General features: G+C 43.4%; 1 protein-coding gene and 1 non-coding gene across 2 annotated transcripts; one reads left to right on the top strand and one right to left on the bottom strand.

Annotated features, from left to right (window-relative positions):
- Nucleotides 1-3,746: 3,746 nt before the first annotated feature.
- TRNAD-AUC (transfer RNA aspartic acid (anticodon AUC)) lies at nt 3,747-3,822 on the bottom strand. The gene has a single exon. It is a non-coding gene; the product is annotated as a tRNA-Asp (tRNA).
- Nucleotides 3,823-20,179: 16,357 nt separating this feature from the next.
- On the top strand, nt 20,180-24,543 carry LOC102530925 (chitinase-3-like protein 2). Its single transcript, XM_006220208.2, is given in 5 exon segments — nt 20,180-20,205; nt 20,443-20,641; nt 21,124-21,278; nt 23,527-23,641; nt 24,406-24,543. Coding segments are annotated over 5 exon segments (633 nt in total).
- The last annotated feature ends 674 nt before the right edge of the window (nt 24,544-25,217 follow it).

Raw genomic sequence — 25,217 nt, 5'->3', positions numbered from 1 at the left:
AAATGTCCCCCAGACCTACAGCCCCCTTCTTCTGTCATGCGTGGTCTCCAGGTGACTCTCCTGTCACAGACTATGGGTGAGCAGGAGCGAGGAATCCAGCCTGATATTAAACTGTCTAGTCTTGGCCCAGAGGTTCTAAAAGTTGCTTCTACTCTGGGCCTATGCAATTTTGTGCTGAATTACACAGTCTTAATTGCACAGTTTCTGTTCCATATTCTCTCTATTTCCACACACGAGGAGACATATCTTCTCCCAGTACCTTCTCTTGGCTGCATTCATGTCTTATGTATTTCTGTGTGAGTATAGTAGTTGTTCATGGTTAACTTTTCCAATTGGCTGACTATAATTGTGCCTTAATTTTTCCCAACCTATTTTATGGTGGTCCCAACTGATGCAGGAAAACGGATGTGGGACTTGAGGAGGGCTGTGTCCCATGTCTCGCTTGAGCCCCTGGGATATGCCCCCACAAATGTGGTTCCTTGGCTTTGCACAGAAAAGAATTCAAGTGCGAGCCACCACTAAGTAAAGGCAGATTTATTTAGAGAGATACATACTGCATAAAGTGTAAGGCAAGAGAAAGGCAAGAGAAATGCAAGGAAAGAAGTGCGGCCATTGGGTGCTCCGACTAAAGTAAAAGTAGGTACACACTCCATTCCATAGACAGAGTGCGGGCCGTCTCCGAAGGGGAGGGAGCGAAAAGGCCACTAGGTGTGGTACTGTCAGTTTTTATGGTCTGGTAGCTTCACACGTCTACAGGTGGGATCATTCCAACTGCCCTGGGGAAGGGGCTGAGATTACCAGGAATTAGGCCATGGCCCATTCTTTGGCCTTTTGCGGTTAGCCTTGGGATTGTCATGGTGCCTGCGGGCATGTTATTTGATCACACTGTTACAGTGAGCATATAATGAAGCTCCAGGTCTGCTAGAAGTCAAACCTCTTAATCCTCAAGGCCAGCTAGGAGGTGAATCTTCCACCATTTTGGTTGCTGTCATTCCTTGAGTGGCTGTGCCCTGCCCCCGTCCATCCTGTCTCACAACCAAACTACTTCCTTCCTTTAAAAACAGATGAAGAAATGTGTGTGTATGCCCACCAAAAAGATGTATACAAGAATATTTATATTGAATTTTATTTGAAATCATCTCAAACTGGAAATAACCTCAAGTGTCCATAAACAGTGGAATGGATGAATTGCAGCATATTCTTAAAATGGAGTACTAGACGGCAGTCAGAATGAATAAACCACGGCTGCCTGCAGTAGCATAGCCACATCACACAAACAGAATGCTGCACAGAAGAGCCAGACACAAACAGAGGTCATGTTGTTAGTTCCCATTTACGCAAAGTTAAAAACAAGCAAAACTAATGTATGGAATGAGAAGTCAGGACGATGCTCCATTTAGGGAGGAAGGAGAAAGTAATGGTTGGAAGAACACTATAGGATTTCCGAGGTGCTAGTAATGTTCTATTTCTTAATCTGGTGGCAGACACAGAGGTGTGTTCACTATGTGATCATTCTTTGCACTGTACACCTTGATGAACTTTTTCATAAGTACGTGAAACTTTAAAACATTTTTTAAAAGCGTTCATTAGGATATGAGGGTGGCATAAATGAGAATGAATTGAGAAATTATTGGGATGGAAGGAGATGAAGTTAACAAGTGTAAATCTACACTTTTGAGAAGTGTGGATAACAATATGAAAGAAGTTAATTGGTCCATAGTTTGAAGGAAACTCGGGATTAAAGTGGGGGTTATGATGGGAAAGATGAGAGCATATTTATGGGCACCAGGGGAGGAAGCAGGAGGGAAGAGATGTAGAGTACAAGAAAGAGGCAGGTGGAAAAAGATGTGAAAGGAGAGGGAGACGATGGAAGTCCAGGCTTTGGCGGAAGACTGGCTTTAAATGGGAAAAAGAACTCTGTTTGAGGGAAATGGGTATAGATGTGGATTAATCTGTAGATGAGGAAGTGGGAAGTTAAAGGATAAAATGAGATGCCTCAGTTTCTGCTAAGAGAAAAGGTTTTCCCCCCTTTTTCTTCTTGTGGTTACTGTCCCCCCTCTGGCTATTCTCTCAGAGTCTGGCTGTGGAGTGGAAGAAAATAAACCAGCCCACTTTTCCCAAAGGTCTTGAAAGGAAGCGCACAGGTCAGTTTCATTCAGGGAATGTACATGGCACAACACAATGGTCTGGGGTGCTTGGACTTAGCCCCAGGCTGCCGCTTACTTGCCTTGGGTTAGGCATTTCCTACGCCTCACTCTCCCAAAATAGCCAAATCACTCTGCAGGGTGCTTGTGAAAACCAGAGAGAATAGATAAGTAATTCCAAAGTCCAAACTTCATATATCCCTTTATGCCCGAATCACTGTAGTCTCAGCTTCTTCTTTTTAATTGCAGAAGCACTGTTTATTACCAGGCTCCTCTTTCCAGGTATTTCTGGGAAACTCGTAAAAATGTTTACATGCTCCGCAGACCAGTTCTGGCAGTTGCTTGTCATCACAGTCTGCAACAGAGATCCAGACTACTACTTTCTCCTTCCACGGTTATGCATGTTTGTCTCAAGACAACTTCTGCTCTCCCCTGTACTGTTTTGCCCAACTTGGACATTGGTTCTATCTCCAGTTCCATACAGTGGTACCTGAGATCAGGAAATAAGGTTTCTTAGGACTTGCTGAAGGTCTTGTGATAAGAGAAGTATACTGCAAAACAGAGAACTTGAAAACAGAGTATCACTGCTCTTGGGGTCTGCAGATGGGTCCTTTCCTGGCACTTCTCTGCCTGCCCCCAGGTTCTGCCCCCATGTTGCAGGGACCTGGCTGCAGTGGAAATGCCCCTGAGCCCAGCCCTGCCTCAGTACTCACATATTCCAGGATGATTGACGGTGGTGAGGTTTATTACATTCACGGGGACTGCTGCCCCAGACACCGGATGTGATCCTATCCTTTGGCACAAAACACTAGAACCACAACAACAAAAACAAAACACCTCCAAAGGATGGGTCCTTCAGTACAGAGTAACGTGGTCCATAGTCCTGTACAATTCCTCTTCACAGCTTGAGGTGCACAGAAGCTCAGCTGTCTGTCCTTCAAGCCACCTTGGAGTCTTGGCTTCTGATCTCCTGTGAGAAATGACTTGAACGATAACCTATACATCTTCCAGGAATCTTCAATGATTCCCAGGATTAGGAGAGGACATCTGAATATTGGAAACTAAGACCACCTTTTACATTCTCTCTCCTAGACAAGGGCCTCTGCTCTATATTTGGATAACCTTGACCAAACCTTGACTTTCTCCACCCCATTTAAATCAGATCCTCCTTTTACAACCTCAGATCACACTGTTTCCTTTGTTTTCTTAAAAGCACTTAACAATTTATAGTTACACATATATTTCTGAGATTAGTTGTGTAACAACTCTCTCCCTTCCTAGAGTCACCCCCAGGATGCATGGATCATGTCTCTTTTGCTCACCTTTGTGTCCCCAGTGCCTAGCACAGTGCCAGGCACACACTAGGATATTGCTAAATATTTCTCAATGGAATTAATGGTGAATGACTAGATGAGTAGTCTGCCCTAAGCTTCCATCTCTAAGAAGACAGAAAATTACTTGAAACATTTTTGGTCTTCCAAGTTCTACTCACGGCAAACACTTAGGCTGCTTAACACTCATTGTGACCTTTATTTGTTCCCCTGTGGTTATCTCATATGTCATGATTTTATTTTATTTATTTTTTAGAAATTTTTTTTTTAATGGAGTTACTGGGGATTGAACCCAGGACCTCATGCGTGATAAGCATGCACTCTACCACCGAGCTATACCCTGCCCCCACCATTGTGACTTTTGTCTTTGCTGGAAATCTTTATTCAGAGTTTTATCAGATCAGTGGAATCTGATCATAGCAGTCCTAGTCTCCTTTCTCACGAATGATTTAAAGTGGGCATGTGACTTAGCTCTGGCCCAGTGAGAGGTAAGGAAGTGTCTACCCTGGTCAAGGGGAAATCTGCCGAAGACTTCTGGCATAGATTTCTCTAGAAGGGATGGTGTTTTTCCACCTCTGGACATCACTCAGTTTGGATATGATGACAGGACCTGCTGAGATGAAGCCAGCACATGCAGCAGAACAGGACGAACCAGCTCGCAGAGTAACAGGCGGGATCCAGGTATGACTGGGCTGGCAGGAGCCTGGCGCTGCCTCAGCTCTGTGCTTCTTATTACCTGAGGTAACAACGCTCCTTGCAGATTAATGCAATGAGCTTTTCAAATACGTTTTACACGGCACTCAGCACAAACACACGTACAGACAGGTCGTATCCAAAAAACACAAAAGTTTCACAAAACAATACTTCGACTATGTGCAAGGGAATTCCTCTTTTTTCTTCCATTCTATTATTGAATTTTTTAAAAATATGCTTATATAAGGCACCCTAAAATGATTTCACCACCCCAAAATGTGTGTGGCCTGCAACTCAAAACATTTTGGGGTTTTCTGGTACTTTTCTGCAAACTCTGGAGCCAGCCCACTTAGGAGGCTATCCCAGCTCTGCCAGTTACCAGCTCCATTACATTGGACACGTTTCTTAACCTCTCTGTGATTCAGTTTTCTCGTATTTGATGGAGACAAGACCCCTCACAGTGTTGTTTTAAGGATTAAATGAGTTAATTCACACAAAGCGCTTGGAATGGGAAGCCGTTGGGAGGTCTGAACAGAAGACTGATGTGATCTCATAAAGATGACTAAGCATTTGCATTCTTGTGGGAAGGATATTATAATGTAGAGATGCTGGGATTAAGAGAAACACAGTATGTTTCAGGGACATGATGAAAAAACCTGCCTTCCAGCCTGTGGAATCGAATTTAATCTTTAGGAGGTAGGACTAGGGGACAAAATGGGTAGTGAAATTTCTAATTCCTTTTTTTTTTTTAGCGAATAGACTAATTTTTAGAACAATTTTAGGTTTAAGAAAAATTGAATGGAAAGTACAGAGAATTCTTACATATTCCCTCACTTCGACCCTCACACATAGTTTTGCCAATTATTAGCATCTCACATAAGTGCAGTACATTTGTTACAATTGATGAGCCAATACTGATACACTATTATTAACTAAATTCCATAGTTAACATTAGGGTTTGCTCTTTGTCTTGTGAATTCTGAGTTTTGACAAATACATAATGACATGTCTCCACCATTGCAGCATCACATGGAATGGTTTCACGGCGCTAAAAATCCCCTGTATTCCACCTATCCATGCCTCCTTCCCTCCCTGGAACCCCTGGCAACCACTGGTCTTTTTACTGTCTCCATAGTTTTGCCATTTCCAGGATGTCATAGAATTGGAATCATACAGCATGTAGCATTTTCAGGCTGGCTTCTTTCACTTAGCTCTATCTCCTTTTTAAAAACCTCTCTGAATACAGAATACACTCAGAAGAAAAAGAACAAAAGTGTAAGAATTTGGAGGTGTCTTTTCAGTACTAGTCAGGGCTCTGAACAACCAACAGGCAAAACCAATGTCCCTAAAAAACATCTGCTTAATAAATGTTTGTTGAACAAATATGAATAAACCCCAGTGCTATGACTATGACATTAGTTCATGGTTAGTATGTATTTGATGAGCCGAACTACTGTCCCAACACCTTGATAATAACTTAGGAGTTTCTTAGTCCTCTTTGGCCATTCACTTAATAGGAACAGACAGTTCCCATGGATTGAGCTCTTTATATGTTCCAGGAACTATGCTAAGCACTTTACAAATATTATTGCAAATCAGCATTACTAATAACCCTTTGAGCTAGGTGTTACTAGCTCTGCTTGGCAGATGACAAAACAGGTTCAGAGATGCTAAGAAATTTGCCCAAGGTCACACAGCAGGTAAAGTGAAACTTTAAATTCCCACTAGGATGGGAACCTTATCTCTAGGTTCTTGAGCTGACAAGTGATCTGGTCCTCAAAGCTTCCCACGATGTCCTAGGACAGATATCTTGTGTGATTACAGTCAGGCCAGTCTGCTTGCTGCTCCTAAACTGCCCTACCTTCCACACCGAGGAATTCCCCAGTCAGTTTGGGTTTTGTTGCTATTCTTATTGTTGCTTTTTCATGTATGGGACAGAAGCTCATCATAAGAGAAGTCACAGCTACTAAAAGTCCTCAGCGATGTGAATGACCCCTTAGAGATAAGGCAGATAATTCTACAGAAATTATAGGGAAATAAGCCCCCCATTCACCGTTGTAGCAGGAAAAGAAGGGGCCCCTACATGAAGATCATGCATGGCTTTGTAATTCATCGAAGATCCTTAGACATTTCTACATTTAGAAGTGCAAAACGACTGAGTTCTCCAACTATGCAAATTTCTGGCAGGGAAGACATATTAATCCAACAATCACATCTCCTAAACGTGTAAACGAGTCTTGTAAATCAAACATATCTACCTGCGAAATGTGTGGCAAGTGGACAGAACAGAACCAAACCAGCACCATGAAGATACATTACTTTACCTGAATGAACACAATTTACCCAAAGTACTGATCCTACATTCATCTATTTATTGCCTCCTTGTCTACTTGTACATTTCCCCGGAACTACATATTTTTCTCGTCCCACTGAGGGAAACTTAAAAACCATCTCTGTCCCATGACTACAGTAACTAACATTTCAGAGTCAAAGTTTGGTTTGAGATGGCTAAACAAGGCTTACGCAGTAAATCTAAAATTACTCTAGATGAGCCATAAATTAATAAGCTTAACTCTTCTTATAGTCTTCTCAACCCTATACCTTTTCTTCCAGTTTAGTGCATCTTCTATCACCTTTTTGATATTTTGAACAGTGATCTTTTATAACATGTTTACTGAGATGTCTTCCACATGAGTTTTGACTGGCTCATTTGAGCTTCTCTTCTCCTTGCAGTGAAATGCAATGAATTGAATGAAATGCAATGAATTTGGAATGAAATGCAATGAAATGAACAAATTGCAATGAAATGTCCTTATTTATTGACCACAGTAAAATCCCTTTATTCCACACCCTTTTTCTTTCTCTACATCTCACTTGTCTCGTTAACTATATTCTTGCCAGGTCTTGACAGAAAGAACCTAGAATTGTAGAATGTCAAGTCAGAAGAGACACTATCGGAGGCATCCTATGCCCCAGGCTGTCCCTGTCAAGGGCTGCCACCACTGCAGGCATGGTTTCAGCAGCAGGAAAATCCCCGTCTTGAAAACTTAGTCTTTGGCCTCCCAGGCCGTGTGTGTGTGTGTGTGTGTGTGTGTGTGTGTGTGTGTGTGTGTGTGTTTAGCCTTGTTATTATACAATTGATTAGCGACTATCAGGATAAGAACCTGGGACTTGAGTGTCCAAGCCCCTATCTTCAGCTCAAGGAAGGGATCTGATGGATAACTGTCTTCAATTTTTTTTCTCTTTTTCCCCCTTAATGAGCAGATACTAGAGAGAGCAATGAGCACAGCCTTGGAACACAGACATCAGTAAATACTTGTTCATTGACTGATTAATGACATCAACCACCAACTACCCATGGTCACCCTGAGAACAGAGCCCAAGAAGGTACAAACCCACACCCTGAGTCCCTTCCTCTCCCCTTGCCCCTGCCTGGCTCAGAAGGGAACTGTGCCAAACAACCTTGACCATGACCATCGAGTAGGGGAAGCTAAGGAAATGATGAAAGGCTTTGAAAGACATCGTGTGGAAAAAGGAGGAAGGTCATAATGGGCAGGGACCTGAAGGGAAGTGAGAAAGATGGTTGGGTAGAAAGGCTGGAGGCAGGACTGGCATTCCCCTCACGACCAAGGCTGCCCACTTGGGTCTCAGAGACTGCTCTCTTCTCCCTTCCTTTGGCCTCTGCAGAAAATATTATTTTGTCTTGTGTCTCAGTCATTTTTAAAGAGATAGATGCACATAGGTGTGTATGTACACATGAACTCACATAGGTGCCCACATGTCTATTTAGCTATACATACCAAATTGACACCTGTCCCCAAAGTGGACTCTGCTGAACAGAGCTGCTCAAACTCAGTGCCCTCGGGGAGTTCACCCTCTTGGGATTTACACACTGACCCAAAAATAAGGACCAGCCTCAGCCTCAGTGGATGCCCATATCAGACTTCTCTAAGAGCTGAAAAAAGCCGCAACCTACTTCATCATATCACCACTCCTCTCGTTTCACATCTCACTGTAACACTTTTTCTCACAGCTCTCATTTCCTGAGTCTTTCCTGTGTCCCAGGTACCTTGGTTGGTGCTGCGGATTGAACTACACAAACCTGAACCTGGCTCCAAGGCAGTAGCATCTCAGTGCTCAGAGGAGCTTTCACACCCAACATAAACAGCAGGCTTCCTGTGAAGACCAAGGGGGATTTTAGTTACAAAAATGCTTTGAGTAATTGGGATATCTGTGTTAATACGGTTGCCACTTACATCAGAGGTATGTTTAACAGAGCTCTCTTGTGTCCCTGCAGCTGAGAGGAAGCAGAATGGAGCAGTACTCAGCATGCTCATGGACCACACGAAGGGTGTGAGGTCTGAGCAGCAATCAAGATGTGAATACCTGAGAAACCACGAGTATCAGCTTCCCGTGGTGAATGGGGCTGTGCAGTTAAAACCTGTTTTGTTTTCCTTTTGCTTTCTTTCTCTTTTTTTCTCTGTAACAGCGCACAAAAGAAACCAAACTCAAATTGGTACTTATTCCACAGGGGGCCCAGATACCAGTCCCCTGCTTATCAGGAAATGGAAAGAATCAGTTGCTCTAGCAACAGTCCTGGTTGCAGGTCTAGGGGTGGGAGGAGGGGCTAAGGTTGTTTACCAGCTTGCTCTGGGGAAGGAGGTGGAACCTTCACCCACAACACTAACCGGAGGAAACTGTCTGTTCCCCAAGGTCATAATGGGGCTTCCTGCCGGAGCACGTGATACTTCAGTTCACGACTGAGGTGGGCCTTCACCTCACAGTCTTTCCATAGCTGGAGATGGAGAGTTTGTGAATGATCAGCCAACTGCTTCCCAGTTCAAACTGGAACTCCGTCCTGCTGACTGAGGGTAGGGTGGTGGGGTGCTGCAGGCAGAAGGCACACTGGGCTTTGAATTCCTGCGTTTAAATCCTGGCTCTTAATAACCAGAAACTTCCCCAACTTGGGAAAGGAAACAGTCATCCAAGTCCAGGAAGCACAGAGACTTCCACAGAGGATCAACCCAAAGAAGAAAACACCAATGCACATAGTCATCAAATTGACAAAAATTAAGGATAAGGAGAAAATATTAAAATTAGCAAGAGAAAAGCAACAAATAACATACAAGGGGGCTCCCATAAGGTTATCAGCTGATTTTTCAGCAGAAACTCTACAGGCCAGAAGGGAATGGCAAGATATGTTTAAAGTGATGAAAGGGAAAAACTTACAACCAAGAACGCTCTATCCAGCAAGGCTCTCATTCAGATTTGATAGAGAAATCAAATTCTTCACAGATAAACAAAAGCTAAAAGAATTCAGCACCACCAAACCAGCTTTACAACAAATGTTAAAGGAACTTCTCTAGGCATCAAACCATAAGAAAAGAGAACAAAAAGAAGAGGGAAAAAAAGACCTGCAAAAGATTGCTTTGGCTGTTCAGAGTCTTTTATGGTTCCATATGAATTTTGGAATTGTTTGTTCTAGTTCTGTAAAGAATGTCATGAGTATTTTGACAGGGGTTGCATTGAAGCTGTAGATTCCTTTGGGTAGTGTGGCCATTTTGATAATGTTTATTCTTCGAATCCAAGAGCACAAGCTATCTTTCCATTTCTTTGTATCATCTTCAATTTTAATTTTCTTCATCAATGTTTTCCAGTTTTCAGAGTATAGGTAACCACCTTGATTAAGTTTATTTCTAGGTATTTTGTTCTTTTTGAGGATCTAATGTTGAATACGGTGACTATAGTTGACAACACTTACTGTATAATTGATATTTTTGAAGAGAGTAGAAACTATGTGTTCTCACACACAAAAAAAAAGATAAATATTTGAGGTGATGTGTGCGTTAACTACATGGAAAGAATCCTTTTACTGTGTATATATATATATATCAAACCACCATGACATATAGTTTAAGTTTACTACAATTGTATGTCAATTATGCCTTAATAATGTTGAAATTCAAAATGTAAAAATAAAATTCAAAGAATGAGATTTTAAATCAATCAATCAATCAATCCTGGCTCTGCCACTTGAAAGCTATGTAGGGAGGGGGCAAATAACGCATTGGCTGTGAGGGTTGCATAACTGTCCCCCATCAATTTTCATTTTGCCCCTTTCCTTCCCAGTTCCCAGGATCCATTTCTGTCGCCTCTTGTACAGCCAATCAGAACTCAAGATTTTTCTTACTTTATTTTGCAAAGCTATTTTGTTTTCTTTGGTTCATTTTTTTTTGCTCTCTAAACCAGATCCTGAGACCTAACTTTCCAGAATGGAGTGATTCTGCAAGTGTTCTGCTAACAACAACAAAAGTTCTTCTCCAAAGGGGATTCTGCCTTCGGCTTTAATATAACATGCATTTTTTTTCTCATGGTTACTATATTGGTTATTCACTCTACACTTCCTTTGTTCCTCAAGGTAACCTAAAATGAATGAGATGGCCAACCTGGCCTACCATCTCTTCAGACTTCATGAGTCCCCAGTGCATTGCTCCCCTCACAGGTCATTTTTTTAGCAATCTGAAACCAAAATGCCCCCCTTTCTCCCCTCCCTCTCCCTCTTATGTCTTTCTTTCTTGTTTATGAAGTCTTTCAAAATCTCTATGCCAGCCTGCCAACATTACAGCAAGTACATGTTTATTGTATACATTTGCCAGACACTTGGAGGGGGGTGTGTAACAAAATCACAAAAAGCAATCAATGATAGAAATTGTCCATCACCAACCTAACATTCTTCCTGCAGCATGGCCCTTCTGCTCTGCTAATAGAACCTGGATGTGGTCAGCTACCAGTAGAAATCCTTTGACTTTACAGAGAGAAGATCCCTTCTTCTGGCCATAAGGAGTGAATTGCAGTTTGCCTAGAGCGCACATAGTACTCTCATTCTCCTAAGGTTGGCTACCTGACCCAATGAGATATGAGGGGAAGTTTGCTGGATGTGGCTTCCAGGAAAGTTTTTGCTTTCTTGGGTAAAAAGGGACAAACTCAACTGGCAGGGCCCCTTTTGTCCCTTTGCCATTGCTTCTTTCCTGGAACACTGACATTATGCCTGGAAGTACAGCAGCCATTTTGGGACCATGAGGCACAAGAGAAAGGACAAAGATATAATCTGATAAGTATGGTTTAATAGAAAGATAGCAAGAGCCTGGGGTAATAATTGTAACCTGGAGTAGCTGACCAGCCTTGGTCTAACCAGTTATGTGAAACAAATAAGCCTCCTTAGGTTTTCTGTCATACATATCTAAGTGCAGTCCTGACTGATACATAGGTTTTGCTCTCCAGACACAGTTAATGGCTCAGTATATACATTTTGACATCATTTTTGATTCCCAATTTAGTGCATGAAAAAAATCCCATCTGCTCTGCCATCAAAATATATCCCAAATTTCAACAACTTCCCATTTCCCCTGCTGTTACTAACGTGGTTTAAGCCACCAGCATCTCTCACACAGAATATTGTGATATTCTCTTGACAGGCCATCTGTGTCTAACCTTTTGCCTCTTCAGTCTATTCTCAACACAGCAGCCAAAGTGATTCCATAAAATGTAAGTCAGATGGTCTCGCCCCTCTTATCAAAACCCTCCAATGACATTCACGTTACTCAGAGTAGAAGCTGAACTTCTTAGAACGACCTAAAAGTCACCTGCATGATGCAGCTCCCGGTGTTAGACAGCTGCTGTTTCTCCGCCTTCAGGTTTGCCGGGGTTTCCCCCTTCGGGATCTACTTGTACGCCCGTCCAGTGAATTGATCACATTGAATTTTGTATTTTTCAGCTCTTGAGTTTCCTTTTTTCCCCTCATGGTTTCTATTTCTCTGTTCATCATGAAAAAAAAAAAGACTGAAATAAAAATGCACAATGCGAAAGATGTGAATTTTCGGTTTTATCTGGGGACTTACTGAGGACGACAGCCCGGGAGGCAGCCTCTCACACAGCTCTGAGGACCTGCTCTGAGGAGGCAAGGGGGAGGTCAGTATACACGTGATTCTGGAGAAGGGGTCCATGTAACCAAGCACACATCTCGGTAGATGGTTGCTACTAGTCACGAGGATCAGATATCTCAGTTAATGATTAATGTTTTTCTAAGTATGGGAAGATGCAAGAATCCGGGTTCATAAAATTTTCTCTTGAAAATATTTAACTGTCTGAAGGCCTGTTCTGCCCGTTTTCCCAGAGCACAGAGGACCTCATTCCTGATCTCCAGCCTGAACTCCTTTCAAGGTGTGCTGCAGGTCGGTGACTGCACTGGCTAATGCCAGGTAGCGAGTGACAGTCTTCAGTTGGCAATTATATTCATGTTTCCCTTTAAGTCCTTGAACGTATTTAACGTAGCTGCTTTAAGGCCCTTGTGTGTCAATCTCTGTCATTTCTAGGTGTATTTCTATTGACACATTTCCTTCCTGGTTATTAGTCATGTTTCCTGTACTTTCCTGTATCTAGCCACGTTTTATTGGATGCTGACTGCTGTAACTCTTATGTCATCAAATGTGTAGATTCTGTTGGCAGGTGGTCAGTTTACCGGCAGATTGGGGCTTGAATGATTTGCAGCTTGTGTTCAGGCTTTGTTAGGGAAGCTGTCTTTAGGGCCAGTGTGCCCTTTACTAAGCATTGAAACTTCTGAGGTCCCAGTTTAATTTTCCAACTGCTCAACCAAGACTTTCCACCCTGGCCAGTCCTACATCAGTGTCTCCCAGCCTTGTGCAAGCTCTCGTGGCTGGTCAGCTCTCAGCTCCGCGGTGCTGTGTTTTCCTTTGGTGATGGAATTTTGCCCATCCCTCTGGGGTTTCACCCTTTGTATGTACAGCTTTGCATTCACCCCGAGACCCAGGGGAATCACACAGATTTCTGAAGCTCTTTTTCTCTACTGCTCCCTTGTCTCTGGTATTCTGTTGCATTAATCCATACATCCCAGCCTCTTTCAATGCCAATCTTTGTCCTCTCAGGTCATGCTCTGCATAGGTCCCCCTTCCTTGTGTTGCAGTCTGGAAACTGTCCCAAGGCAGAAATCTGGGGGAGCAGTATTGCTCACCTCATTGGTTTTCCTTCTCTTGGGGTTCACAGCCATGCACTGCACGCTGCCTGCTGTCTGAAAACAGTGGTTTCACATGTTTCATCTCGTTTTCTAGTTGGCTACTTAGTTGTGACTGGAAGTGGCCACAAACCCTTCTGAAATGTGTTGTGCACTTCAGCCTCTATGCTAGTTACTAGGATATGAGTTGAGTGCGAGCACATTGGCACGTGATAAAGGAACTGAAACTCAGAGCGAGGAGATCATTTGCCTGTGACAAAGCTGCCATTGTTACTAGGAGCGGCCAGGTGTTTTGCATTCTCAGGCTGTTCTTTATGCTCAAATCATACCATTTGCCCCCAGCTTAGCTCCTCTTAGCCTTCACTTCCCCCAGTCCCTGTCTTCTAACAGAATACTGACTTCTTCAGCCTGCTCCCCTCCAATACCTCCCCATGCCCTATTTCAGACTAGCTGGGAAAGGTCTTCCAGGCCCAAGTGTAACAGACCATTTAGAAGGGCTGAGACCCACTCCACCATGAGCCAGTGAGATGAGCTATGTGATCCTCCCCACTGTGACATCTGCCTCATATTTGCTCCAAAGGCCCCTCACATCAACATGCAACACAATGAACCCATGTCTAGGAAATGGTGCTGTGAACAGCAACACTTAAGCAAATGGGATTCACCCGAAAATCAGCAGAGTGCTAAACACCTGCCTCTGTGTGTCAGGCCCCGAGGGGCAGAGGGTCACCAAGAAAAAGCCTCTTTGCTCTGGGAGCACTCGTTCTAGGGACTGGCGTTGGCAGACACCTCCTGCTGCTGCTTTTCAGGGTCGGCCTCAGGTACAGATAGCCCTCTAGCCCCAGGTCACACCCTTAGGAGGGCGACTCACATCTGGGGACTAAATTAGGTAGCAGGATAAAGGCCTAGGCATTTTAATCTGAAGCAGGATGACTCAGATGGACTCCACTCGTTCTCAAGCTCCTGGCCAGGTTGGCTGAAGCTCTGTCAGGGCTGCATCGCCACTCAGCTTTGCCCCCCGCCCAGTCCTGCCCCTTCTCCCTCCTTTTCACAGGTGATGATTCCTGATAAATGACTTGTGCCCAGGCTGCGACTCCACATCTGTTACTGTGGAACCTAACCTGTGACATAGGGAACCACCACTGGGCTTTGGCAGGCACGTCCAGGCCAGGTTCCCTGCAGCCAGGGCCGCCGGGTCAGGCAGTGGGTGATGACTCCACGGAAGGTCACCCCATACACCAGTTCTAACTCCTCACAACTCTCCACTTCCCTTCTTTACCAGTGTGGCAGAAAATTGAAATGAGCATCCAGAATGCATTGGAAAATAACATTAGTTATTTACTGAGTGTACATTCAGATCCAGGCACAGTGCTAGAAGTTTCACACGCACAGCCAACATGAGTCCTCACAGACCAACCCACAGGGGAGGTCCTCTTATCATCCTTGCTCTATAAAGAACTTCCCTCTTCCCTGGCTTACGTCTACAAAGAGCTGCGGCAGGCCCATGGGCAGATGCTGTGTGATTATTTATCTCAGGCCCCCTCCAGGAATCTGGCTCCACTATCTATGGCATGAGCGCCTCACAACAGCTTCCTTTTTATCTCCAGCTGGGGCTTACATCCTGCTTTTCCTCCTTCCTCCCCCAGCTTTCAATTCTGCAGCTCTGGCAGCCCCTGCAAGGGGCCCACTAACAAATCAGAGGCACTTTCAGTGCTCAACCCCCACCCTCTAAAATAGGAAGGCAAGAAGCGCGCAGCCCACATCCTGTATTTGATTCAAGTTCCCACCAGTGGTTCAACCTATACAAGCCTGTATGTAACATCTTTGAGCTTACCGCCAGCTTAATAACCACCAACCTGGGCTCGCAAAGATCTCTCGTTCATTCATCTGTTTATCAATGATGCACTACCAAGTGGACCTGCTGTGGACAAGGGCTGGCTGGAAGGGCACAGATGAATGACCTGTTCACTTATTCTTACACTTGTCTATTTAACGGTGACATACTGAGATTCTGTTTTGTTTGCAACAAGTCCTGAAGGTACGGTGGGGAGCGAGAAACAGTCATGACCTCACATTTCCACTTAGTGGAGAGGGGGAAGGGCTAGGGTCTATGACTCAATGACTTCACCATAGTTCAGTCTCACACACAAAGTCCAGAAGACTGTGCAAGACATTTTTGGCTCAAGTTTGACAGTTAATTTCTCATGCAGAAGGGGCTCTCAGACAGGTGGGTAATTGAGTGTCTCCTTCAGTTTGTTTCCTTCCACCTTAGTACTTTAAAATTTTTTTATTTTATTTTATTTTATTTTTAATGGAGGTGCTGGAGATTGAACCCAGGACCTCATGCATGCTAAGCATGGGCTCTACCACTGAGCTCAACCTTTCCCCCCACCCCCTCTCTAGTGCTTATTTTGGGCTGAGTCTTTCTATTTAGGCCCTCTGGGTGTCTCACAGGGCAACTCCTCTCACCAGAGAGCAAATATCTCTCTGTGAACCTGTCCTGGCCCCTCTTCTCTGCGTGGATACTTGGCCTCATTTGACCTCCCTCCGTGTCCTGCCTTGTAGACAGGCCTTTCTTAGCACACATCCCGTGTGTCCCCAGGCTGACATATGCTGCAAGAGCCTGTCTCTTCCTCTGCCTTGAGGCCCATTAACAAAAGCCCCTTTCTGTTACACCAGGTTTAGGCCTGAACCAGGTCCCAGAAAGCAAGGTGGGGAGGCGCCAAGCCTCAGGAATGTCTGCAAGTTGAGGCAAACCAGAAAAACTCATTTTGCCGTATTTAGAACAGAACACTTCTTCACCCTTGCTTTGCATTTTCCCCTGGTGTTGTGCCTCTGTTCCCACCCCCTTTTTGGTCCATACCTATTTCCACAGTGAGCCAGGTGATGGATTCATTCCTTTCCCCCTATTCATCCTCTCTGTTTTTCTAAGACATCTCTATCCCAAGAAGAGACTGAGAGGTTGGGGGACACAGCACCTTCTCAGGACGCAAGCCCAGGTACTGAGCCACCTACCAACCACCACAAGAGGGCGCTGCTTCTGGCCTCCTGCTGCCGCGGCTCTCTCCCGGTCCAGGCTGGCTGGTGGTGCTTCAGCCGCGCTGCAGGGATCTGAGCCCGGAATTCTCCCTGGACCAGTGACAGTGCCTCACGTCCCTCACTGACTAATAAAAAGTCATCCTTCATTTTTATTTCCTCCTCTGGCAGAACTGGGTGTTGAATCTTTTCCTTAAATCCCTAAAAAACATTTCTGACCAAACCTTGGGTTAAGAAGTATAGTTTTTTTCCAGCTTTAGGGATTCAGGTCTTCCCTGGGGTTTGAAACAGAGCTAGATCTTGCCTTCCTACGTCCCTGTAAATCAAGATGACCCAGAGTTGGCGTTTAAACCTGGCATTGTAACAAAAATGGACAACATCACACTCCCACTTTGGGTGATCCTCAGTTCCTGTGATGCCCATTAAGGCTCCCACTCACTCTTGCTCCCACCTCAGGACTTCCCTGAGGTCTGCAGCAATGCATGCTTCCGGCTCTTCTTCTGCACCAGAGTCAAGCCCAGACCCGCTTTCTAATCCCACTGAAAGCATTCTTTCTGGAGGAAGCCAGCCTGGTTCCTACCGGGGCACTGCAGTCACCTTCTAGCTACAGCCCTCCCTCTGTTTGCACTGCTGCGCTGTGCATATTTCATTCTCTGCTGCTTTATCCTGCGTGGACATAGCTCTCACCTACCTCCTCTTTCCCCAGTTAGATGCAGAAGCTATAAATGAAGATCAACAGATCAGACTTTAAAAAAAGTATTTTCTTAATGGCACAAAGAGAATATAAACAAAAGATGAAGTGAACAAAATGGGGAAAATTAAATATGAGAGAAAAGATGAATTTATATAATACCAAAAAAAAAAAAACTAAAAAGCAATACCAAAAAGATGGACAGACAATCCAATATGAATGGGCAGGCAACTCAGAGGAGAAATAGCCTTGGCCAATACATAAATAAAATAATTGCTCAACTTTTAATTCTAATATAAATTAGTATAAGGCATCTTTTTTTTAATATAGAAGATATAAAGGCCTGACAATAACTATTATTTGTGAGAATGGGAGTAACAGACCCACATCACAGACTGTTGGAGGGAGTATAAACAAGAATGTTTCGAAGAGTGGTGCAGAAGTAGTAAACGCACGTTTTTGTGTGCAAACTCATCTCACTGCAGTATTGACTGTAATTGTGAAAGTCAGAAGCAACTAAAATACCTGTCAGTGGAGAATTGTAGCTGTTGAAAGGGCCTGTAAATTGGTGTATCTTGATTGGTGACACATAAGGATGCTTTAATTGTTAACGTGCGTGTGTTCGTGCATGCATAGAGTGGGGAGAAGGATTAAGAGTGATACATGCCAAACTATGACAGTGATTTCTTTAGAGAATGAGTAGGTACTTACATTTTCTGCTTTATACACTTTCTTATATACTTTCATATTCTTCAGAGTTTTGTTGCACTGTAAGTTTGGTACAATTATAATTTTTATTCAAATTTTCAGTTTTCGGTAAAAAAGAACAATTTGTTAATGCGTTTGTCTCTGTCACAAAGGACACAAGTTATGAGAAACCATGCCATAATAATATTTATAAAGTAGCTGACATAAACAGTCCATTAATCTGTTTTAAATTGATTTTCTTTTATACAATTTAAAAGTTGATGCTCTATTTAGCATATACAATAGTCTCACCTTATCCATAGGGTATAATAAGTTCTGGGACCATGAGTGAATGCCCGGAACATGCCACTGGAGAGGACCTCCCTGAACCCTATATAGACTACGTTTTTCCTATACAGACATACCTATTGTAAAGTTTAGTTAAGCATTAGTGGGCCAAGAGTTTCTCTTCTCTAAAAGGAGGAAATTAAAATTGAAAGGTAGGTTTCAAAATTTTTGTTGTTGTTTTGAATATTTCAGAACACTTTCTTCAAATGCAAATTAAGAGAAGCGCCATGTGTACACACATAAACATGAACTGGCTGAAGCTGGTATGGGTGCCTGGAACCATCTGTTCTCACCAGGCTGCCTTTCATGGGAATCCAGGGAACGCCAGACTCTACGGAGCTCAGAGTAAAAGCTGCTGGAAAGGATAATCCTTGGAGTCACTTTTGTTTCTGACTGACTACAGCTCAAGGACCCTCAGAAAATGAATGGCTAAAAGCTGCACATTCAGACATTATGCTGGGTGTAGATTTTAGCCTGGGAAACCTGGAAGCATCAATATCCAATGATCAATCACATGGTTAGTTATTTTTCACATCTTGGTTGCCCTGTGACGGAAAATCTTTCATTAAGTGCTAGAAAATTTCTGTAAGATCTCATCACTTAATCTAGTTTATTTGACTAATTATAAGTAGCTGAAAAGTCCTAGGAAATCTTTTTTCTACTAAAACTATTGAAATCTAATTCTAATTCTTATAGTAAGCCCTTACTTTATCAAGTTCCAACTCTAGACTGATTCGCTTAGAATAAACTCAAATTTTAGCTTTTTCCAGGCTCCCTACCTCTGACTGCAGCTAGTTTCGCCCTGGTCCAATGACAGCTATTTGGGAACCACTGATTTATCCTAGTTTCACAAAGTACAAAGCTCTGTATGCATCCCAAAACCAAACACACTGATTTTCTATATAAATCCTCAGATCTCCATACTGTTTTCTCCTAAACAAACAGGTGAATGAATGAACATAAAGACTTTCCAAAGTCTCATTTTAATTTTAATTTGCAAGGAGAATGAACACATTTGCATGCATAATATTGATACTATGCCCAATATTAATATTTTCCTCTGCTATATTTGTGAACCTCACTGAAGAAACCAGGAGAAAACTTGAGATTTCCATACTGTTTTCTTGGCCCCCTCTCAGCGGGATGAGCTGAGTGATTTTCAGACTGATCCAGGTTCTGTAGCTTCTGGAGCCACTGAGAATCAGAGTGGGTAGGAATGAACTCTTGACAGATCAAGTTTACAGTAAATGTTAAAAAATAACTGAATCAGCAAAATGGAAGAGATGTTTCCAGCCTTCACCACCCTATAAAAACACCAATTTAACAATCATTCATGGATGAAAAACCTGCATAAGAGCTCCAGAAACCAGGTGAGAGGTTACAGAACCTGGGTGGAACACAGAAATGAAAAAGGATGCACTGAAGAGGGTAGGAGGACCGTCTTACTTTATCTGTGTCCCCTGTCCCCCAGGCCTACACAGCACCAAGAGAGATGCCCTCACCTCATGCTTAAGATGACGTTTATTACAAAAATCAAAAGACAACAAATGTTTGGGAGGATATGGAGAAAAAGAAACACTTGTACATGGTTGGTAAGAACATAAATTGGTGCAGCCACTATGGAAAACAGTATGGAGGCTCCTCAAAAAATTAAAGATAGAACTACCATATAGTGCAGGAATTCCTCTTCTGGGTATCTATCCAAAGGAACTGAAATCAGGATCTCAAAGATCCTGCATTTCCATATTCATTGCGATATTATTCACAATAGCTGAAACAAAGAAACAACTTTCATCAACAGATGAACAGATAAAGAAAATGTGGTTTATATGTACACTGGAACATTATTCAGCCTTAAAAAAGGGAAACCCTGTCATTTGTGACATCATGGAGGAACATGAAGGACATTATGCTAAGTTAAATAAGTCAGACACAGAAGAACAAATCCTACATGGTACCACTTTTGAAATGAATCTAAAATAGTCAAACTCATAGAAATGGAGACTGGAATGGTAGTTGCCCTGGGCTAGGAGGAGGAGGAACCAAGGAGGCATTTGTCAAGTGTACAAAGTTTTCATTACACAGATGAATAAGTCCTGGAGACCTCCTGTCTAGTATAGACAATTAATGATTCTGTATTGTAGACTTAAAAATCTGTTACAAGAACAGGTCTTACGTTAAATGTTCATATCACAAAATAGTGATGATAATAACTATAGGGATGGAAGAAGCTTTTGGGGGTGATGGGTAGGTTTCTGGCATTGATTGTGGTGATGGCTTCATGAGTGTACTCATCTCCTAACTCATCAAGTTGTGTACATTAATTACGTGCAGCTTTTCATATGTAAAAATAAAATAAAATACAACAGAAAAACAGGACCAAGCCCCGGTTCTTCTCTAATGTTCCAGGGCACATCCAAACACTTAAAGTGACATTCGTTGTGTTTTCTTCCTAATCACGAAAGTGGTGCATGATCCTTAAAGAAAATGTGGAAATTACAAGGCCTCTGGATTCTTTGCACCTAAAGGAAAAGCCAAGTATCCCATGGTCAATTCTACGTCACACTTGGAATTTATCAACTCTGTCATCCTCTTTCTGAGGAACCATGACTTTAATGGGCTTCATATAAGCTGGATCTGCCCAGATCTGAAAGACGACACTCATTTCACTGTGCTGATTCATGTAAGACAAACTCCATGGTACACTCAGTACCTTAACAAGCAGAACCCATGGCCACACCAGGAAAGAAAAAGGAAGAGATTGGTTCTGGTTGGAAGCCCCCACTGATGGAGGAAAAACCCTCGGTTCTAGTTTAGGGCAAGGCCATCAAAGAACAGAGCCTCCATCCACAATAAATAAACAACACCAGAACAAAGCAATTGCCCATGAAAAATGAGTATGGGGCTCTAGAATCTTCTGATTACTATAATAGCCTCATAGATGTCCTATCAGATAGATCAGAAAATCTGTTAGGAGGAAACCCAGATAGTTTTTCCTGGGTACCATGAGACTGGTGGTCCTGCCTAATCAATTTCCTGAGCACAAGGCAGGATCTTTCCATCTAATGTTGTTCTAGAAACTTCATATCTGGCAAGAACCTTAACACTGTACTCTGGGAGGGGAACTGACCTCTTGTGTTTTTTCTTTTGTTTTGTTTTTCAAAGGAGTTAGCAGAAGCCTTTCAGCAGGATTTTGTAAAATCCACCATAGAAAGGCTTCTCTTGACTGCAGGAGTTTCTGCAGGGAGGCAGATGATTGATAACAGCTATCAGATCAAGAAATTGGTGAAGGAGATCCTCACTCTGAATTGGGAGAGGGGGTCAGGAAATGCTTCCTGGAGGAAGTGACATTAGCTGAAATCTGAAGAGGAGATGGAACTAGTGAGAAATGGGGATGGGAGATTGAAAAAGGGAGACTACCCCAGTTTTTTGACTTGGGCAAGTAAGTGGATGGCAATGGCATTTTTACTGAGTTGGGGAAGACAAGTGAAGCAGCAGAAATGGCCATTGGTCCCAATCATGAGATCAGTTTTGGATGTTCTGAGTTTGAGGAGTAAGTGGGAAATCCAAACGCCTGTGAGACATGTAGATAAAAAGTGAGCTGTTAGGTGAATGGGTTTGGATCACAGGAGGCCAGTCTGTGCTAGAGATGTAGATCCTAAAATCATCAGCATGAAAGTGGTATTTGAAGCCAAAGCACATGTGAGGAGAGACAAAACCTGAGGACTTTCTGCACCTAAGGGACAGGCAGAGGAAACGGAGCCCATTAAGAAACTGACAAGATCAACAAGGGGGTAGGAGGAGCCCATACAGTTCTGTGCCAGAGAAGTGGGTGTTTCGAGAAGAAAGGAGTGATCAAATGTGTCATATTCTGCCCAGAAGTCAGATAGACTTAGCATCTCAGAGATAATGATCAAAGGCGTTCAGCTAATTTTAGACCATCGTTTCCTTCTGCCCTTCAGTCTGGAAAAAAAATTTTTTTAAGCATAGGAAACACTAAGAATCAAGCTATAATTCAACCAACAGAAACTCTTGGGACACTCCCATATCTCAAAGATTATGTACTGTGGGATCTAGAAATAAGTAATTATTCATCCTTGTCCCAAAAAGCTTGCTGCCAAGGTGAAAAAATGTAGAATACAAATATAAGTAATTAAAGAAGAGTTTAAAAGAGCATAACTATAATAGTTGATCAAATTATCTCGGTATTGAGAAACAAGATGTGAGTAAGTGGCCAATGAGTGGCCAATGTGGAGGGCCATGAGTTCAGAGATGGGTGACTGAGGAAGGCTCCATAGAAGAGGAGACATACACGCTGGACCTTGAAGGATGGGTAGGAGTTTGATTAGGTAAGGAAAGAATGATATTCTACACCTTGGTTTCCCCTAGGAGTCCTAGTCTGGCCTCCTATCACTGGCGTGGTCATGCCATGAACCTGTGCTGAGGGACTTGGCATCCACTGAGGTGCTCAATGAGTGTAGTATTCAATTTTTTCTCTCATATCACACAGGGGAATGTTTGAGACACCATCAGTTCAGTTGGCAAAGGGAAAGGAGCATGGGTCACCATGTGAGAGTCCTCACTGAATCTCAGGGTGCCTGACTTTGAAGGGAGGGAGAGAAGCTGACCTAGGTTGCTCTATGTTGATAGCAACAACCCTTTTAACATAAGAGATAAGAAACATCACTGCTCAGAATCTGCTGGTAGGATTTTAGTATGGACCACTGGATACACAGTCCCCTATCTCATAGAAAATTTAATTTAATTGTTCACTTTATCACCCTAGATCATTCTAACTTTAACAATTGATATTTGCTTCAATATTCAACTTCCAATTTTCAACCCTCATTGAGGCAAGAATGAGTGGAACTAATCTAAAAAGAGTAAGCAATCCAGAATGAATTTTCTGTAAGACCTTCAAAAGCATTTTTTCCCCCACTGAAGATTTATCTTTTTTTAGTAGCTCTTACTATGCTAACAGAAAGAGAAAATAGCTGATGATAGAAACGGGGATCCCAAGACAGGCACACCAGGAATGGGAAAGGGCAGAGGGAGAGCAGTGGGATTGAAGTGGAGATGGTCTACAGGCGGGAAATGATGATGATGGTCATTATAATGCCACATTCTTGTAAAGCACTTCACTCTTCTCAAGGCTGTTTTTTCCCCCTTAACACGTATTAGTTCATTTGGTCCTAACAACAGTATTGTAAGGTAAGTATATAGGAGACATTATTATAGTTATTTCCATTTTGCAAATGAAGAAACTGAGAGATTTACTGGTCAGTGCAGAATTCTGATGTGGAACTCAAGTACTGTCTGACCTCTAGCTCTTTGTGGCTCCTCCTGATGAGGCCTTAGTACCAACAATTCCCAAGGGCTCACCTTGGGCCATCCCTTCCGTATGTTGTATCTGCATGTCATCCGTATATCTTTTCTCTCACTGATTCCTGGGGTAAAGATTCTGATACTGTCTGCAAGACCCTCGTGGGCTTACTTGCCCTTTCGATCTCAATACATTTTAAGAAGAGCTCATTACTGACTCTCTTGCTCTTCTTCCCCCTGCCAAATCTGCCAGTTCCTGCAAGGAGCCAAGATCACGAGGCCCCAGGATTAGCAGGTCCCCTGTGCAGTCAAGGGGAACCAGTGGGTGGGCTATGATGATGTGGAGAGTGGGGAGACCAAGGTGAGTAGGCAAGAGGCTCTGGGGCAGAGCACTCATTTGGGTGAAGAATGGGGTGTTCGTTAAATGCCTCAATACCCTGTGTGGAGGGAGAGAAGCCTTGGGGGCTCCATTCTATGATGGGATCCATTGACCTTTGTTGGCCCAAGTCTAGTATCACCTATGGTACAGGCAGGAAAGGTGGAAAGGATGCAAGAAGGAATTAAGACTAAGGGGAGAAGTGAGGAATGGAGAGAAGGTAGGAATGAGGACGAGAGAGAGGGAACAAAGGAGACACTGGAGTCCATATAGTTACCTGCCTCATTGATCATCTCAGGGCAAACCCTTCCTTCATTCCTCCTCATGGACTGCCTTTCTAGGAGCCTCCAGATTTCTCAGCCTATAAATCTTTAGACCTTGCTAAGATGTTTGTTTGCCTTCTAGGCTTAGAGCGTGACAAAGGCATCAGTGTAACTGACAACCTAATTACAATTTAAAGCTTGCTAGTGGCTTCCTAGTTTTTACTGCTCATCCTGGAGCCTCCAGTGTTTCAGAGCCTCCAAGAACACTGGTCCTGCAGTATAGTTCCTCCATGAGACGTGGTTAATAGTGGCTGGACCTCTCTTCATCTTATAAGCCTCCCTGAGCAACCGTTCCCTTCAGGGAGTCCCTAACTCCATAAGCCATAAGTCTACTTCTAAGCTCAGATCTTCATCTGAACTGAACTTCAGTCATAGCCCTCTAAGGTCCTCTTCTAACCTCTATATGCCCTTCTGTTCCTCTGTCAGGTTCAATGCCTAAAGGATCTAAACTGGGGAGGGGCCATGATGTGGTCTATTGACATAGATGACTTCACTGACGAATTCTGCAACCAGGGCCCTTACACCCTTATTCAAGGTGTCAAGAGAAGCCTTGGCTCCCTGTGAATGTAACAGACCAGGACAGGCTGGGAGTGGACAGAGAGCCGGGCAGAACAGGACACAGGAGACTGGGGGAGAGCATCTTCATATTTGATCGATCCATTCTTATGTTCCTTCGGACCTTCTGCCTTGTTTCCTTATCACTTAGGCTGGTTGCATCCTTCTGATGGGCTTCCCACAGACTTTTGAAACAGTACAGGTGATAATTTGGCTACCATTTACTGAGTACAATCTGAGCCGGAGACTTTCTTGTCATGTAGAGTAAACATCGACTCCACTCAAATTCCTCATTGCAAAAGCATCAGCACGCTTAGTTTTCTAAATCAGAACAAGTCCGACTCTATGCCCCTGACCCACTGAAGAGAAAGCCAGTCTCAGTCATTGTTAATGTTCCCTCCCTCCCCCCATCCACAGGTGATCTTACTCTTAGTCTAGACATTCAGGAGGTCTCCTGGTCGTTCCCGATGACCAAGCTTACCTGTTGCCATAACGGCAGGTGGTTTGGCTGCTGCTCCACCCCTGGGTCCCAGGTTCCCGAGGTGAACCGTATGTATACCCTCAGTGCAGGTGAGAGCCGTCGCTGACCAACCAGCCGTGCTGACATCCTTTGTGGTGGAGGAGCAGGAGACTGGGGATCACTGCAGGCAGTGGATGGGCAGTGGATGGGATCACTGGAGAGG

Source organism: Vicugna pacos, chromosome 9 (genome assembly GCF_048564905.1).
Source record: "Vicugna pacos chromosome 9, VicPac4, whole genome shotgun sequence".
In the NCBI taxonomy this organism is placed as follows: Eukaryota; Metazoa; Chordata; class Mammalia; order Artiodactyla; family Camelidae; genus Vicugna; species Vicugna pacos.
This window is presented reverse-complemented; position numbering and strand designations above follow the sequence as displayed.